The sequence below is a fragment of the Mytilus galloprovincialis genome, chromosome 2, assembly GCF_965363235.1.
Source record: "Mytilus galloprovincialis chromosome 2, xbMytGall1.hap1.1, whole genome shotgun sequence".
NCBI lineage: Eukaryota > Metazoa > Mollusca > Bivalvia > Mytilida > Mytilidae > Mytilus > Mytilus galloprovincialis.
This window is the reverse complement of record NC_134839.1, coordinates 38,691,611-38,710,993: the sequence shown is the minus strand read 5'-3', so window position 1 is coordinate 38,710,993 and position 19,383 is coordinate 38,691,611. Positions and strand designations below refer to the sequence as shown.

The following is a 19,383-nucleotide window of genomic DNA, read 5'->3' as shown; positions in this document are numbered from 1 at the left end:
GATCCTGGATCAAGACCCCCCAATGAGACCCCCTTCCAAATCTTATATTACCATGATAACCCTCTCATGATTTTTCTCATGGTGTCAATATGATGTTTCATAAAGCAATATGCTTTAAACCATTTAAGAAGAAAAGAGATTTTTTAGTCATATTATTACATTAAGTACTAGGTCCTGTTGAAAATTATGGAAATTGTCTTATGCCAAGTTAAAGTGATAATTGATACTTTTGTGCATGGACACCCTCAGAATGCTTCTAACAACTATTGTCAGTCAGGGGAAATACTTGTTTAAGTGAAGTTTCACATACATTAAATTATTCTCTTTTTCTCTTTTCAGAAAACTGTAACATTTCAATTTATTTTGGCAACAAATGGTGAAAAGACCTATGCTTACTCCTTGTTTAAGGATGTCACTATCTTGTCTCCACCTGGTGGCAGACAATGTGCTATAGGATATTCTGGATTAGGTGGACACAAATCAAGTATATACTCCTTCACAGAAAGTGCCTTTGGCATTAGTAGATTTAGAGGAAACACATTTGATGGTGGGTATATAGTGACATTTTTAAATATTAATTAATGTAATGCCATTACAACAGAAAAACTGTCACATTCAACACTTCTATTTAAAAAGACACAAATAATTTATATTGAATAATTATGCATACCTTTATTAAAGATAATTCTGGATTATCTGAACAAAGTCATCTGTTCCAAAGAGTAATTATTTTTAAATTGTGTTGTGTACATTAATTAGCTACAATGTATAGGGCAATTAACTTTTTTTCAACTGTAAAATGATTCTTTGATTGTTTACTTGAATCATGTATTTAAAATTCTATTGTAGGTGCAAATGGTGTATATTTTATGTCACTTAACTTAAACGGTCCAGTACCACAGAATCCAGCTTCTCAGTGTGTGAGATGGTATCGTAAGAATGTTAATTCAGTTCAATGGAGCTTGAGAAATAGGAGATGGTGGTTAGCTAATGTTTGTCCTTGCAATCAGAGAATGATGGTTTTTGATGGAAGATTTTATTTCTTTTCATATCAAAATAATGCGGTGTGCTTTGCCAACTACAGATTTGGTATCAGTCGTGTAAGTACACACTTATATCTGCTTTAATGTGCATAAGTGAATCCATTATATAACATTTATAAGCACTCAGACATACCAAACAAAAGTGATAATTTATAAAGAACAAACTTTGTTTAACTTTTTTTTAGATTTGTTGCTATCACCAGTTCTATGGGTTCCTGCTTAGGAATAGTCCAGATGCTGGTACTATGGTTACAGGGAATCCTTTTACTGATATTGTTACATACCAACAAGATAATGTCATCCCTAAAGAAAATTGTTGTGAAAAATCAAATAATTGTCATCTATACTACAGAGTAAGACCAGTGGGATTTTGTTACAGGCGGTCACCATTTGGTATATGTAAGTACATGTATTCTGCTGATTTATAGGTCTAGATGAGTGTACCATATTATAAACCAACTTATTTTCTTGACCTTCCTTAGAAGAAAAACAATGCCAATATAAATCATCATGTATATATTAACGTTGATATGTCTATTCAACTAAATCAAGAAAATTTGAAATCAACAACTTTAATCACCACAAAGTGGACTTGCATCTAAGGAGATTTTCTTGCGCCATTTTGATTGCCTCTTTGTGTCTTTGAGATGAAGAACAGCAATAAAAGCACTGTTCTTTTGCTTTGTGTGTGTTTATTGCTGTACATGTACTGATTATGTGTCATGAATGGATATCCCGTATCCTTTGTTTTTCTCTTAGAAGGAACAAAACGCAAATTAAATTATCCGCAAAAATATGTTGGTTTACAGTTACAAATGTATACTCTGTTTTGCTTCAAAGAATTGCTTCTTTAAATGTTTGCTTTTTCATATTGATTTCTCATATACAATTTTATAAGTACCACTATTTAAAACTTGAAAAAATTATGAGCGATGGTTTATCAAGCCCAATGATCAAACACTTTGTGCTGAGAATAAGTAGCTGAAGTTGTCGATCAGCAATCACTGTATGAAATAAGATATGCTTATTATACATTATGGAGTCTAAAATAATGTAAAATAATTTGCATAGAGAACTTAGTGTTGAATATATGCATGCATGTATTGGTTCTATAATTTCCTTCACGTTATGATTAAAAATAACTCGTTTCATATGACTTCAATTGGTAAATTTTGTATATATTTTCAGTCTTTACCTTTGGGGATCCTCATGTTGACACATTGGATGGATTTCAATATACATTTAATGGCTGGGGTGAATACACAATGATGAAAATTACAAATGAAAATGTAACCTTTGAAGTTCAAGCTAGAACAGACTTAGCTACTTCAAAGAATGGAACTGACCTAAAGAAAATAAATGCAACTATATTTAGTGGTTTTGCCTCAAAGGAAGATGGAAATGCAACTATGCAAGTAGAACTAGCCAGTGATTTGGAAAGTAAGTTATAAACCCTGGTTATGTTTAAAGCAACGAAATGAAATTATTGTTTTTGTTTTGTTTTAGTAACCTGAACTGTTTTAAAATTGTTACCATAATTTCTCTTAAAAGTTAGATTGAAATTTTGAAAGAAGCACAGTTTTACATGTGTCAAAGTAAACCATTTTTTAATCATTTTGAAGTAATTATGTAAAATGGATGTTGCATTCTATATGGAAAAATAAGATATTTCCAGAATGCCCTAGCTAATCAATATTAAGGAATAACATGAGACTTCTAAGAAATTTAATTGTATATGAAATATTATAATGTTCTATAATTCAGATTTATGTTGTTATGGTCTGTCTTTTATAATATTTGAAAATTTTCTTTATTACAGCAATGGTAGTTTATGGTAACGGAAATGACTACACAACACGGTTTAATACAGAAGATAACTTTGCTGTTTTTCTAACTGGGATTGTGTTGAGACGTCAAAATCATTCACTTGCTGTTGCTTTCTCCGAGTCAGGTGATTCTAACAACATTTTTAATCTATACATATTTACATATCTTGTTAATCTAAATTTCATAGCAATGGACGTTTTCAGGTATCATACCAATATTGCATGTGGAAAAAGGCCCATTAGATTAAGTTTTTAGTTTAGACATTTGGTTTTTACAGCTCAGATCATTTTCTAATAAGTATCATTCTTGTTAAGGAAGAGTACTTGTACAATGCATGAATGATAATGTAAGACAGTGTTACATATGTTTACTTCGGATATCTGTAATTTTACATATATCTCTTGGAAAGAATAATTTAATGAAATAAAGAAGTAAATATCTTTGACACATGGTTGATAAACCTAGGTGGAATCTACCAAATTGTCTACGGTCAATACCATTTTTGACAAATATTTTAACATACATAAAATGGTGAAAAAAACCATTAAATATTGATTTATATTTCTTTATTCTTATATATATAATCCTTTACATTTGCAGGGATTCAGTTAAACTTTCAGGTAAAAACTCGGCAGTTGACTTTGTCAGCATCAGTTCCTGAGGATTTTAAAGGCCAAGTTCAAGGTCTTATGGGAAACTTTGATGGCGACAAAACCAATGAATTTATATTACCAAATGGAAATGTACTTACACCTAGTGATGTTGATTCTGAAAGAAAAATCTATAACAATTTTGGTCAGCTGTGTAAGTAATAAAATCTCAGGTTTAGTGATGTTTGTTTAAAAAAAAAATTATGACCTAAAAACAAAATCTTTAATTAAAAATGTAAGTAATTTTTTTGTTATCTTTTGAGACTTTTGTAAAATCTTTGTTTTTGAAATTTCTTTGCTTTTAACATGATAAGAGTTTTAAGTGCATTATACTTTACAATTCAATGGCTCAACTACATAATTTTTAGCACCCTTTCACAAATTCTAGGGATCTGTTTTAATTATAATATTACAATATTTGTGTGATAGGGGAGACAACTGCAGACACTACAATATTTGATTATACTGATGGGAAATCCTGGGTTGATTACAGTCACCAAGATTTTGTTCCATTGTTTATTGATGAGTTTGATAATAGTACCCTCCAGTCAGCTTATAGCGTCTGTGGTGGCAGTACTGACCAATACAAAGCTTGTATCTTTGATTACTTAGCAACTGGTGATCAGTCATTTGCTGATGATACTCAATCAACAAATGTGGAAGCTGAGTCTGAAACTGCACAACTACGTAAGTTTTGTTTTTATGCCCAACCTACGATAGTAGAGGGGCATTATGTTTTCTGGTCTGTTCCTCCGTTCGTCCGTGCGTCCGTTTGTGCGTCCGTCCGTCCGTTCAGGTTAAAGTTTTTGGTCAAGGTAGTTTTTGATGAAGCTGAAGTTCAATCAACTTGAAACTTAGTACACCTGTTGCGTATGATATGATCTTTCTAATTTTAATGCCAAATTAGACTTTTGACCCCAATTTCACGGTCCACTGAACGTAGAAAATAAAAGGGGAAGTTTCAGGTAAAGTTTTTGGTCAAGGTAGTTTTTGATGAAGCTCAAGTCCAATCAACTTGAAACTTAGTACACTTGTTGCTTATGATATGATCTTTTTAATTTTAAAGTCAAATTAGACTTTTGACCCCAATTTCACGGTCCACTGAACATAGAAAATGAAAGGGGGAGTTTCAGGTTAAAGTTTTTGGTCAAGGAAGTTTTTGATGAAGCTGAATTCCAATCAACTTGAAACTTAGTACACTTGTTGCTTATGATATGATCTTTTTAATTTTAAAGTCAAATTAGACTTTTGACCCCAATTTCACGGTTCACTATACATAGAAAATGAAAGTGGGAGTTTCAGGTTAAAGTTTTTGGTCAAGGTAGTTTTTGATGAAATTGAAGTCCAATCAACTTGAAACTTATTACATATGTTCCCTATAATATAATCTTTCTAATTTTAATGCCAAATTAGATTATTACCCAATTTTTACAGTCCATGGAACATGGAAAAGGATCGTGCAAGTGGGGCATCCGTGTACTTTGGACACATTCTTGTTATTTCTATACTTTAAAGACAGTATTACAAATTTTGAAGGTGTAAGCTTTTAATGTAAAATTGTTGAATGTCTTTTTTTTTTTAAGTTGAAGGACAGCAATATGAACCCTTTTCATGAGAATTGAGTTAAATGATTTTGTTTAATATTCAAAAACATTAAATCCCCTCTTTCTACAATTATTGACATTGACCGAATCTGGTTATTCAGATACTTTTGAATAAATCAAATTAGCACAGTTTAAGTCTTCTAATATTAGAATATGATATCCTTAAGTGGAAAGATATTTTCAGAGTTTTGATCAATTTGAGTCTTTCAAGTTACATTTAACCTTTTCTTGCTGTTTTTTCTGTAACTGGTCCTAAACATCCTTGAATATCAAATACTCTACTTTTTGAGTTCTTGTTGATGATGCATGTCTACAATTTGGTCACATGGTGATAACATTTACATAACAGATTCAGCTAACTACTACTGTATCTAGGAACTGTCGTTTTATGATTGATTGATTATTGTTGCTTAATGTCCAGTGTCATATCATATATTATGAGTTTTAGAAACGATAATGAGTTTTGATTTAACAACCTAGACAACTCACAAGGGTCTTGTCCTGTCTGTAATTCAATAACAAGCTCATTTGAAAACATTGGGGTTAGTATTCCTCAATCTTTGTTTTCTGTATAGTTATGTATTGACTGTTTTTCTTGATTTAAGTTATCTTTTTTTCTTTTGATGAAACTTACTTAATTCAATAAATTCATTATCTTCCAGAAAATGAGGCACCAGAAATAGAGGGAGAACCCTCTATCAAAGTTGTAGTAAATCAAGCTATAAGTTTCAACTTCCAAGGTCAGGATGATAAACCAGGTTTCAGATACAGTATAATAGATCAGCCAAGTGGAGGCATTTTTGCATCTAATGATTCTACAGGAAATTTGGCATTAACATGGACACCTGCAAATCTAGATACAGAAAAAATCAGGTAACTTTTGCATAGGTATTTTGTTTTAAAAAAATTCTAGGGTTGAGGAGTGAAACAATGAGAATGTTCTGCGTTTGATATAGCATGTAGTTATTTGGTATTCATTATATATTTTCTATTTTATTTTGTAATGCTATTTTGTAAATTGAGGAATATTAATTTTCTTTCAGACTTTGATTAAATTGTGTATATAAATGTGTAATTATTTTACATAAACTCCACAGGGTAACTACTGTGGACAGTGATGGTATAACAGCAGACGCTATAGAGGTGATCATTATGGCGTGTAGTGGATGTACAGGTGACCACGGAACATGTGACTATGACAATCTGAGAAATGAATCCAATCCAAACTACGTCATTGCCTCATGTAACTGTACAACTGGTTGGTCTGGTAAGGACATATTTTTTTTTTATTAAAAATATAGTTGTGATTTGATTTAAGATTGCATCTGCCAGATAACCACATCTGGAATTCAGCTATGGGAAGTATACAATGTTCTGTTATATAGAATTTAAAAGTATTGGAATCTAATTCAAAACAGGTTCCAGAAAAAACATTTTGCACTTATATATTTTATTCCCTATAATCTTGCAGTTACATCAGGTGTTGTATCAACTCAGTCAAATGTGCGATGTTTAAAACTGTAAAATTTAACACTTGTGAAATTATCAGCCTAAAATCACATAGGAAGGACACCAGTTTGGGAACCTTTCTTCCTCAAAAAAATCTTTTCTTGTTTTATTTGTCCAATTTTGCATCATTTTTTTCCTGAAAATTTTTCATATATAAAACTGTAAGAAAACCAGAATGAAAAGCAGCTGAGTGACTGACCACTGTGTAAGTGTGACCCTGAGGTTGAGAGAGAAAAACATTTGTATCTTTTTGCTTTGTATGAAATACCAGTAAGATTGACAAGTCATATGTAGACGGAGGACATATACAATAAATAAATACAAACCTTTATTTCTTCCCTTTTTCAGGTGATGACTGTGAAATCAATACAGATGGTTGTGCTGATAACCCATGTGCTTTGGGACGTACCTGTTTAGATTTATTACCAGCTGATGAAATATCACTTGGTCGTGGTTACAACTGTTCTAATTGTCCACTAGGCTATACTATTACAGCCGACGAAAAATGTGAAGGTAAACCAAGAGATCGATTAAGAATTAAGAATTATTCTAATTGCAATGAGGGCATAAATAAAGAACCCTATTCATTATAATTTTAAACAGTAAAGGTTAAGCCTGAATATTTTAATATTTAAGTATTAAATGCTTCTTTTTGTAAATTCATTGGCAGGTAAAATCGTTGACCAAAGTACATTCTTAAAATGTGCACACGGTCAACGCTTTTTACAACCCTATGAAATTACTAAAAGAAGCATTCAATACTTAAATATAATTATATGTTTTCGCTATGATCATGAAAACACTATTACTATCAAGTTTTTTCTTTTATTAACTTGTGCACTTTATTGTAGAAGCACGTGTCAACCTGAATATTAAAATTCATTTTAAAATGAAGTTGATTAAGGAATAACGCTAGATTGCAGTTAGCCAATCAGAATAACGTATTCTAATGAAACATACATCTTATGTAGTTATTAACCCTTGACACACACACACAAACTCTTATTGAAGGAATTTGGTTCATTGATGTTTCAAATGAATTTTCCAAAAATGACAAATCGATCATTCTTTATAATTGATGAACACATGATTTCTTTTTTTTTTATATTACATCACCAATCCACAATGTTGGTTTCTTCCTGTAATGATTTTCATTACTCTGAGGTATTTTCCTACTTTTTTTCTCATAACTCTTATAATATTATATGTCAATTGAAGAAAAAAAAAGGTCAACTTTGAAAGTGATGGAGTTTGATCATTGCCATTAAAATGATTCTTTTATTTTCAGATATAAATGAATGTTTAGATGGAACAGATAACTGTCCAGCAAACAGTAATTGTACAAACACAGATGGAAGCTTTACATGCAACTGTCTTGCAGGGTTCCGAAAAGTGGGTTCTGAATGTCAAGGTTTGTACTAGATAAGTTTAATTTAGGCTCAATCAAAATAAATGATGTTTAAAACATTTTTATGTTAAAGATTAAAAATAACCTCTGTAACTTTCCAAGCAGATGTTTCAGTCTGTAGTTCATGCAAAATGATGCATTAAGCTTCTATCTACGGAAACTTGACTTTGGCAATTTTTCTTTTTAAAAAATGGATAGTAAAAAATAACAAACTTTATATAGTCCTATTCCAATAAACTACGTAAAAAAAGTATTATGGTAAACACATTGACACAATTTGAATTGACATGAGTATAAATTGATAAAATTTCAATGAATTATATGATATCCTATTTGAATGTTTAGCAATACAGAAATGAGAACTGTTAATAATAAACATAAAAAAATCAACTTGCACAATCAAGTTTAACCTGTAATAAATTCAGATCATTTTAATTATATTTTCAGACGTTGACGAATGCACCGAAAGGACAAGTGGCTGTGATCAAAATTGTGCTAATAGCGATGGAAGCTTTACATGTAGTTGTGTGTATGGATTTGAGCTGATAGCTGATGGTAAATGTAATCAAAGTAAGTGTAATTTAAAACCTAAGTCACAACTTTAACCATATATAATAGGAAGGTGTATTGAATGTAGGTAATTGTTTTAGTCTTGTTTCCCTTTTTGTTTAATATAATTTGAAAATGCAAATTGTATGTAACTTTCAGCAGATGATTATCAAAAGTTGATTATCGAAATTGTTGTGAAGGTAGCTATATACTATAAGAATTGCGTACATTGTAAGGTAATATATTAACTCTATTGTATCCAATAATTTTTAATCAAAGATGTTAATATATACTTCATTAAGACATTATCCTGCTCTTCCAAGTCTTGCAATTACTGATTGATTATTTTTTTTATCTTTTTTACAGCAATATTTAATTTCTGTGCACTGCAGAATTTAACATGTGAATATGGTTGTAATAATACTACAAATCCAGGAAAATGGGAGTGCATATGTCAAGAAGGGTTTCTACTTGATATAACCAGTGGCAATTGTTCTAGTAAGTGTCAATTATATTAAATGTAAAATATGGTACGATTGCCAATGAGAAAACTATCCACCAGAGACCTAATGACTTAGATTTGAGCCGCTAGAGGTTATTATACAGTCTTTTGCAATTAACAAGATTCATAATGTTTTGTAAAAATAAATTAATAACAAAATAAACAGCATGACAAAGGGAGAAAATCAAGGGCCTTATTTATGCAAAAATAATGAACAAAAAACAATTATCACAGATTATCAACTAATAACAACCACTGAATTACAGATTGCTGACTTGTTTAGTACACTAAAAAAGTTCGATTTGCAAAAGCCACAATTAGAATAGCAGGATGAAATTTCTTCTTTTTGATTGTAAAACAACAATATGTATATATCAGATAGGATATTGATATGTTTTACATACCTTATTCGAAAAGAACAACATACGCTGGCATATATATATGTATATATATTGTTAAATATCATTGCTCCTAGTGTAATATACTTTTACATGATATTAAAATTCCTGTCATAAGACAATACTCTAAAATGAAATTTTCACACAGTAATATGCAGCGTATGTGAATAAATACATGTGGCAATCTTTCTGCAACAATTCAAAAACTTTACATTTCAGATATAAATGAATGTGATGCTAATGTGTGTACACAGAACTGTCAGGATACTGTTGGTAGTTATATCTGTTCCTGTTATACAGGATTCAAATTAAATGCTGATAAAACATCTTGTTCAGGTAAAAATTATAGACAAGTATTGCCTGTAGTTGAATATTTGATTGGCGTGATGCACAATCTCTGTATTGAATATATATGAGTTTGATATTAATATACTAGCTATCCTTCATAACATAACGTCTTCAAAGACAAGAAAAGCGAAAAATCGTTAAAATCCCTTGCAATTTTTTTTTCTCGAAAAATTATTGCCCTTCACATAATTAAACAAATTAATTAGTTTAAAAGAAATAGCTCTATTTGTATCTTTTAAGCCATTAAAAACAATCAGAGATACAGACTTGTCAAAAGACTAATAGAATGTTGATAATAATTCTTATGTTTTTTCTTGTACAAAAATGTATTATAATAAATTAAACTCGTTTGGTGAACAGACGCTTGTGTGAAGTATTTAGATAGAGTTCCTGAAAATGTATGATGATTAATATTTCATACCAGAATAAAATTTTTGTGGAATTTGGTTAAGTACTAAAAATTTACAATTTATCAGCAATTCAATTCAATAAAATAAAATAAAAACACTAAAAAACAACTGGTACTTTGGCAGTCTCTCAAAATTTAAAGTGTTGAGAAGGTACAGTTTTATCATCAATACAATCTGATATAATATATAAGCATATATTGTATTTGATTATGTGTATTAACAAGCTTGCTCTATCTTATGACAGCCTGTGTGAATCCATTTTATGGTGACAACTGTGCAAGTCAATGTAGCTGTGGACCAGGGGCTGACAGGTGTGATCCTAGTCGTGGATGTGTTTGTAACAGCGCCTGGACTGGAGCTAATTGTGAACTTGATGTCAATGAATGTGTAGATAATCCAGGCATATGTATAAATGGCGACAAGACTTGTGTAAACGAAGATGGCGGCTATCAATGTAATTGTGGATCCGGTTATGAAAAATTGTCTGCAGACGATAGCGTTTCTTGTGCAGGTAAATTTTCGGTAGAATTATGTACAATTGTAAATGTATTTCATAAACACACATTGTAAAATGAGTCTTGTTTTTATTTTCATTGTTTAAAATCAATTTTCTTGTCAGACTAGGAAATAACTGATTTTTTAAGCAATTTCTAGATTATGTTAAGGAAAAAAAAAAGATGACAAACTTTATGATTAATGAAATTTGAGGTTCAATACTTTTATTGTTGTTCTATTTCATATAAATAAAGTTCGCCACCACAATGTTTCAAATTCATGTCTTTATGCTTAATTTTAGATATAAATGAATGTAGTAGTGCAACAACGAACAATTGTTCAGCAACAGTTTCAACGTGTCAAAATACAGATGGCAGATATACCTGTAGATGTAACACTGGCTACCAAACAATAAATCCATATGAATGTGAAGGTAAGATCAAACTTGTAAAAATATAAAACATTAGAGAATAAATCTAATATAACTATATAGTTCATAGTAGAGATCCCTTGAGATCTAAGTTTTTGAGAGATTCCAAGTTTAAATGACATCATGCAAACTTTTGAGTTTATGGTTCAAATAAACAGGGGCTTATTTGTAAGTTGCACACCTAGTGCCTACCCCGAAAATATTTTTTGTGGCGCTAAAAGCAAAAGTACTTTTTCATTGCTCTGCTTGTTAAACATGATACACCAATAAGAAACCAACCCTATGACAAAAATAACTCAAAAGACTTCTAGAGAGAAACATAGTTTTCAACAACAGACAAGTGTTTATATTTATACAGTATTTCAGACTCAAATCATCCAAAATCTATAAAATTTGCAGAAACAATGAAAGATTTTCCATTTCACTTAATTTTCTGAATGACAAAAATATAAAAACCACTGGAAATGTTATTGCTTTTTGACCTACCGGTAGTTGGTAGTAATAGATCTTAATTTAAAAAACTTTGATATACTTCAGATGTAAACGAGTGCACAACAGAGTCTGATGATTGTGAACAAGACTGTGTCAATAATGTGGGAAGTTATAACTGTCGATGTTTCTTTGGTTATGAACTCAACACTGACAGAAAAACTTGTAAACAAGGTAGGTTAATTAGTTATAAGTTACTGTATATAAAATTAGTTACTGTATATGAAATAAGTTTCTTTACATTGAAAATGTTTCTTTTATTGCATATGTTTCTGTATATTGAATAAGTTTCTTTATATTAAATTAAGTTTCTTTATATTAAATTAAAGTTTCTGTATATGAAATAAGTTTCTGTATATTAAAAAAGTTTCTTTATATTGAATTATAGTGAACATTTAAAAAGAAATACTATAGATTTTAAGAACTCTTCTATCGCAATATCTATGATGCTTTTTTGCTGATAATAACTTTTAACTTTTTTTTTGTTACGTTCCTCTTATTAAAACTATACTCTTCAAAGAATTTTTACAATTGATAAAAACATGAGGTTTATGATTTCCATTTTTAGTGTCTGATCCATGTGGTACCCTGAGTAATCTGACCTGTAGTTATGCATGCAGACTAAAAGACAACACTGCATTTTGTTATTGTCAATCTGGATATGTACTACTGGCTGATAACCAGACTTGTACAGGTAAATCACTGTTAATTGGTTTTACTGTATATGATCAGTGTCATTTGATGGTCTCAGATATTAAACTCTGTGTTCACATAACATGTATAATAAAGGACTTTGTTGTGAACTAAAATCCAACCAAAGAGCAAGACAGCCTAAGGCCCCCAATGGGTCTTCAACCCACTAAGAAAAACATGCACCCAGAAGCTAACTTCAGCTGGCTCTTAAACAAAAATGTAAACTGGTTCAGCAAAATTGGACGCCACAATGAACTCGAAACAAATACAAATGAACCAAAATTTCATAAAAAGATTTAAGACTATAATCAAAGACTAGATGTTCCTCAATGTATGGAAATATGATAATATCCCATTATAATAATATGGAACAAAAATTGAATTGAATATTCTATCTTTAAAATTTTACCACATCTTAACTTTAAGTGTTTATTTTGCATATTTTGTTTGTAGATATAAATGAATGTGCTGATGACAGTAAAAATCTGTGTACAGATAAGTCAACTTGCTCCAATATAGCAGGAAGTTTCAAATGTAGTTGTCCAATTGGTCAGTTTTTGGAGAATGACAAAAGAACTTGTTCAAGTAAGTACAAAATATTAAGTAAAGTTAAATCATAATTTTTTTTAATTTCTTTAATTTTTTTTTTTAATTTGAATTAGATATGAATAACTGCTGTTGTTACAGTATTAATACAATTGAGCAATTGGCAGCATATTGAATTAAGTCATCAAAGTTGAACTAAAAATGGACATATTGAATTAACGAATACATTTTCTGATTTATTGGTGGAATAATGTTTATGTACATTTCAGATTGTGATCAGTTTCACTGGGGTGATCACTGTAATAATACATGTAACTGTGGCGCTGGGGCAGAGAGGTGTGACAGAATTACTGGTTGTGTGTGTAAATCAGGATGGCAGGGGACACTGTGTGATGCTGATATTAATGAGTGTAGTGGTGGAGTCAACCCATGTAATACCTCTCCCAAACAAAGATGTGTCAACACACCTGGCTCATTTGTCTGCCAGTGTGTGACTGGTTATCAGAATGACACAGTCACAGAAACTTGTACTGGTAAATGAACAAAAATCCATGATTTTGATTTCAGTACTATTATTAAAATGTTTTTTCCTATACTGTTAGATTTGAACCCCACAAAAAGATCTTTTACAATAATAATAAAGTTAATTAATCTTGAATAGAACCAAATAATATCAAATTAAACCATAAAACATCAAGTAATACAATCTTTGTTAATCAAGTTTTAACTACATTATAAAATACATTAAATAAAAGGTTACGTTAAAAAAAAAATTGTGACATGTCATCATGATCATTTATTTTTTTTTGCACAGAGACTTGGATTTTCTAAACATGCAAAAGTAGATGAAATTGAATCTAGTTTAAAATTCCAGAATAATTTCATTTCTTTTTAATGGCTGGAGGGCTTTTAAGTAAAACCTGATTACTTTTTTCAGATATAAACGAGTGTAATAACAATCCATGTGATCAGTTATGTACTAATACAGATGGAAGCTATACATGTAGTTGTAGAACTGGCTTTACAAAAGATGCTAATGACAAATGTCAAGGTAATATTGATTATTTAGTATTTTGTTGAAAAATTCTACATAAGTTCTAAGGGGTATAACAATCTTATGCATTCTACAAGGATATATTCAGCAAAATGTTGTATGATTTGCTAATATTAAAAAAGAAGATGTGGTATGATTTCTATTGAGCCTCCACAAGAGTCCTAAAGACACAGAAATTAACAGCTATAGGTCACCTTATGACCTTCAACAATGAGCATAGTCTGCTGTTATAGGCCCAAAATTTACAAATGTAAAACAATTCAAATGAGAAAACTAACGGCCTAATAAATCTAAAAAAAATGAATGAAAAACAAATATATAACACAGCAACAAACGACAACCACTGAATTACAGGCTCCTGACTTGGGACAGGCACATACATACAAAATGTGGCGGGGTTAAGCGTGTTAATGGGATTCCAACTCTCCCCTAACCTGTGACAGTGGTATAACAGTACAACATTAGAACAAACTATAAAAACCATGTTTTGAACCCCAAAAAATTAGTGTTGTCAAATCATACACTTTTACCTTACAGGTTACTCGGATAATCGTTCGACCGATTAACCGGTTAACCGATAGTTTAAGTTGATGATTGAAGGCTTTATCTATAGTACCATACATAGAGATATAAGAAGATGTGGTATGAGTGTCAATATGAAAACCTTCCATCAAAGTCATATATTTACGTTTTTATAATACGATGAATCGAAGTTTGTCCTTTGGTATTATAGGCTTGTATGTGAAGATTCCTGACGAAGTTTGACTTTTGATAATCAAACACATCGTATCAACTGTGGCGTTTGTACTAACTTCAGATTGAAAAAAAGTCTTAATATCGTAAAATTCAATATGTCTAAAACCGACGATTCTTTCATTTTCTCTTGTTGTCTTCGAAAATAATGTGAAGTGTTTTAATTTGAAATGATTTAGTCAAAGCTTGTTACTCGTACTATCAAATATGCTTTGATTACATTCACATTGTTTTGCATTGAACACTTTTTGAGTTAGCATTTCGTTTAAAGTATGAAAAAGCCTTGCACAACGGAGATTGCACATTCAGATAAAGGTCTTTACAATATAAGAACAAAAATGAAATAATGAAGTAAATCGTAAAATGTAATTGTATTACTGATTTAAAATTACTGTTAAAAAAATATGTTTACTAATTATATTTCCTTAAGATCTTGCCCCGAGCTGAGAGACAAGTTCTAATTAATTCTATGTTTTTGGATTAACAATAGCAATCAATATACTAGACAATTGATCTGTCAAATTATTCACCAAGACGACAATTTTTAAAGAAAACATAATAATTTAATGATTTCAATTTATATTCATATCAAAGCTATCAAAATTGAAAAAAGTCCGGTTAACCGGTTAGCGTTTTTGGTATTCAGTATTCGGTCGTTCAACTGGTTAATCGGTTAACCGTTGATAACACTACAAAAAATCAATCAATGACTTGACATTATTTTTCTAAGGGGGAAAACAATTTAATAGCTCATAGTCTTGATATTGTAAATTAAAAAGTTGTATGAATATTTTAGTAACCCTGACCTCTTATTTTTTGAATGAAAAGACAACTTGATATAGAAAAAGTTCAAAATCCAAATGCAGAAATCTTTGAAATTTTTTTATTGGCTGCTTAAATAGATAAACACAAACAAGTAATTGAGTTAAAGACAGAAATATTATGAGTTGTGACTAAATTTGAAATGGTCGCCAAAATATATTAAAATGATTTTTTATATTCAGTCTTGTTTTAATGATCAAATTGTTTAGATTAATAATTAGAAATCTTATTTTGTAGATATCAATGAATGTGACACAACCTTGAACAAGTGTGACCAGAACTGTCTTAATACTCCAGGAAGTTATAAATGTTCTTGTAATGATGGATACATACTCAGCCCAACAGACCAGAGGACATGCAACAGTAAGTTTTTTGCCAGAAATCCTGAATTCCTGCTCAACCTAGTTAACTACAAAGTTGGAAATAAGAATTAACTCCCATTTCATATAATCCTAGTTGGAAATAAGAATTATCCCCCATTTCATATAATCCTTGTTGGAAATTAGAATTATCTCCTATTTCATATAATCCTAGTTAGAAATAAGAATTATCTCCCATTTCATATAATCCTAGTTGGAAATAAGAATCATCTCCCATTTCATATAATCCTAGTTGGAAATAAGAATTATCTCCCATTTCATATAATCCTAGTTGAAAAATAGAATTAACTCCCATTTCATGTAATTCTTTTTTATTAAGACATTTTCATGTCGGTTGTTAAAAGATAAAACATTGATTTAATTATCAGACTTATGTGTTTGGATATATTTAACTGTATTCAAATTGTTTACCCTTTTTTGGATACCAGTAAATGATTATAAGATTTGTTATAATGCAATTTATCAAAAGATCAAAAAGGGCTTTTAAATTTTATCAAGCACCAATCATGTATGAAGAAATCTAGTAAAATATTACAATAAATTTGTGTATGCATAGCAATATATATATATGTATTTATTATTTAATTTACAGTAAAGACCGAATGTACCAGTTTCAATTGTACCGCACCAGGAACGTGTGCAGTCGAATCTGATGGAGCAGAATACTGTACATGTCCTACAGGATACAATTTAACCATGACTGATAATATTACTGGAATCTGTGAAAGTAGGTTTTTATGCCCCATTTACGAAAGTATTATGTTTTCTGGTCTGTGCGTCCGTCTGTCCCGCTTCAGGTTAAAATATTTGCTCAATATAGTTTTTGATGAAGTTGAAGTCCAATCGACTTGAAACTTAGTACACATGTTAACTATGATATGATCTTTCTTATTTTAATGCCAAATTAGAGTTTGACCCCAATTCACGGTCCAATGAACATAGAACATAGATTTGAGACAGTTAAGGTTTGCAAAATGTGCTCTATGGATATTACTGATAATATTTACATTATTGTTAAAACTTAATCCATCATTATGTTCGTAAATTAGAATTACAATTGTTATGGTAAATAAGAATAATCCTTATGAATAAAAGAAATGGGATATATCTACTAACTACTCTGAATAAGACATCAACAAAACTAACCAATATATATATAAAGGGCATTACACAGTCTTCAACAAATAACGAACCTTATAACATTTCTATATTTTCTTTTTTTTTAAATGCTACAGTCATTAAGTTTGCAAGACATGCAGGAACTCTGATAATATTAATGTCAATGAGTCTTTGATTTCAATAAAACACAGAAATGCATAAATCACAATAAATGGTTCTTGTAAATCTAAATAAATCCCTTCACTAATTAAATTGTAATGACTACAGACAAAGATCAAAAGAAAAAGAAAAACTAATAATGATTATTAAAATCTGAAAAAGTCTATTTCACCAAACATTTTTTTAACAGTATCTTTAATTTATAGATGACATAACTAATAAATATTTTTGACATTTTACAAGAAATGTCTATAATTCTATCTTTATTACCGACATAAATAAAGAAGGGTATATTTATTAAATATTTCAGACATAGACGAGTGTGAGCCAAGCAATCCATGTGCTGATATGTGTACTGATAAAACACCAGGATACAAATGCTCCTGTACCAAAAATGGTACAAAACTGGACAGCGATGAACAAAGTTGTACAAGTTGGTATTTTATTGTGTGGAGAGAAAATTAATGTTTCGTTTTTTTTTGTTTAAACAATTCTAAATTTATACTCTTAATGTAGGAAAAATGTTATGAAATGGACAAATAAAAAGTAGTTAAACATTAATATCGTATTAAGTATACATTAACATATTTTTTCTTTACATTATAGTAATACATGTAGTTTAAAAAAACTTAAATATTCATAAACATGATAAATGTGTATGTCTGTGTGAAATAAAGACATACAAAAATTTCATGGTGTTGATATACACACTAAACTGAATTCAACATTTTATTTCAAAAGCTTGTGCCGAAGGAGAATGGGGACAGAACTGTAATGAAAACTGTACATGTGTGACAGAAAACACAAATTCTTGTAACAAAACAGATGGAAATTGTAATTGTAAAACTGGCTGGAAGGGAGATAACTGTGATACAGATATCAATGAATGTGACAACGCAACAATATGCCAGGCTAACTCATTGTGTGAAAACACCAATGGATCCTATGTTTGTATCTGTAATGAGGGTTATTATAACTCTGCAGATGTTTGTCAAGGTTAGTTTTCGGAAATTGTCTTTTTATCTTTGATGCCCCTCATGGGGTTGTCCAAGTAATCAAATAATTATTAGTTGTTTTTTAAACTAGATAATCAAATAATCAAAAATGCAGTTCTAGACTTTCAAGTAATCAAATAATCATGAAATATTTGGTCTGGTAATCAAATAATCACCATAAAAAATCCATGAGGAGGCTCATCTATAACTGTTTTGTATTTCTCAACTTGACTTCAATTGTTTGGTTATATATTTATTTATTTATGATATTGACTGGAAGACAGTAAATAATCCAGATATTATATTTATAGAATAGAGAGTAATGGTAAAAAAAGGGAATAGAGAAAATTGGCCTAAAAATTAAAAAAAATACTTACTGTGACATGGACATAAACGAATGTGATGATGCAACAACTTGTGACGGCATTCCCTATTCAACTGAAATGAAAACCTCCCAAACCATACCATCAGATAAGAGGGTAATAACATAGTATTTTTTTTATTTCTGACCTTAAATCATTTCCTTTCCAGTATGTGGTTCTAACACATTTGGTAAAGACTGTGCACAGACCTGTAGCTGTGTTGTTACCAATACAGATTCCTGTAATAATGTTGATGGTAGTTGTACATGTAAAACTGGTTGGAAAGGAACCACCTGTTCTTCGGATGTTGATGAGTGTACAGTTACTCCCTATATATGTAACACTACATCTTATTCTGAATGTAACAATTTAAATGGTACCCATGAATGCAATTGTGTTACTGGATACCAGAAAATAGCTGATGGAAGTTGCCAAGGTAGGCTGATATTTTTAAGTACTGTAAATTCAACAATTATTGCGTGCATTTATTATAATAAATTTGTCATTTTAAACTAAAATGCGATTTTAATTTTTGAGATATTGAGTAATAATGTTTTATTCATATAAAAAAAAAATGCGAGCTAAATTATTGCGATTATAACCCTGTATCATTTTTCACAATAATTTCTGTTCTGAACTTACAGCAGTATTATTGATGACCCTGTACTTGAACTTCTGAGAACAACTAATGTATAGTTACAAAATCAAATATCATAATTGAAAGCTTTACAATATTCAGTTCAACTGCACATAAATCTTAATAATGTCCGATAATATGGTTATTTTCTTCCAAGATGATTGTAATTTTTATTTCATATGTTTTTGTGCTTAAGCTTAA

General features: G+C 30.2%; 1 protein-coding gene across 1 annotated transcript in view; it reads left to right on the top strand.

Annotated features, from left to right (window-relative positions):
• The window catches only part of LOC143062029 (uncharacterized), a 126,463-nt gene that overhangs the window by 28,278 nt on the left and 78,802 nt on the right, over positions 1-19,383 (top strand). Inside the window, exons 13-38 of the mRNA XM_076233881.1 lie at positions 340-547; positions 850-1,100; positions 1,229-1,442; positions 2,232-2,483; positions 2,863-2,994; positions 3,471-3,674; positions 3,950-4,207; positions 5,787-5,997; positions 6,222-6,391; positions 6,982-7,146; positions 7,922-8,044; positions 8,489-8,611; positions 8,957-9,088; positions 9,710-9,826; positions 10,493-10,759; positions 11,045-11,176; positions 11,711-11,836; positions 12,231-12,356; positions 12,809-12,940; positions 13,171-13,434; positions 13,839-13,952; positions 15,768-15,893; positions 16,503-16,637; positions 17,499-17,621; positions 17,930-18,184; positions 18,715-18,981. Coding sequence (XP_076089996.1) covers positions 340-547; positions 850-1,100; positions 1,229-1,442; positions 2,232-2,483; positions 2,863-2,994; positions 3,471-3,674; positions 3,950-4,207; positions 5,787-5,997; positions 6,222-6,391; positions 6,982-7,146; positions 7,922-8,044; positions 8,489-8,611; positions 8,957-9,088; positions 9,710-9,826; positions 10,493-10,759; positions 11,045-11,176; positions 11,711-11,836; positions 12,231-12,356; positions 12,809-12,940; positions 13,171-13,434; positions 13,839-13,952; positions 15,768-15,893; positions 16,503-16,637; positions 17,499-17,621; positions 17,930-18,184; positions 18,715-18,981 — 4,627 coding nt within the window. The remainder of the gene's footprint in view (positions 1-339; positions 548-849; positions 1,101-1,228; positions 1,443-2,231; positions 2,484-2,862; positions 2,995-3,470; positions 3,675-3,949; positions 4,208-5,786; positions 5,998-6,221; positions 6,392-6,981; positions 7,147-7,921; positions 8,045-8,488; positions 8,612-8,956; positions 9,089-9,709; positions 9,827-10,492; positions 10,760-11,044; positions 11,177-11,710; positions 11,837-12,230; positions 12,357-12,808; positions 12,941-13,170; positions 13,435-13,838; positions 13,953-15,767; positions 15,894-16,502; positions 16,638-17,498; positions 17,622-17,929; positions 18,185-18,714; positions 18,982-19,383) is intronic.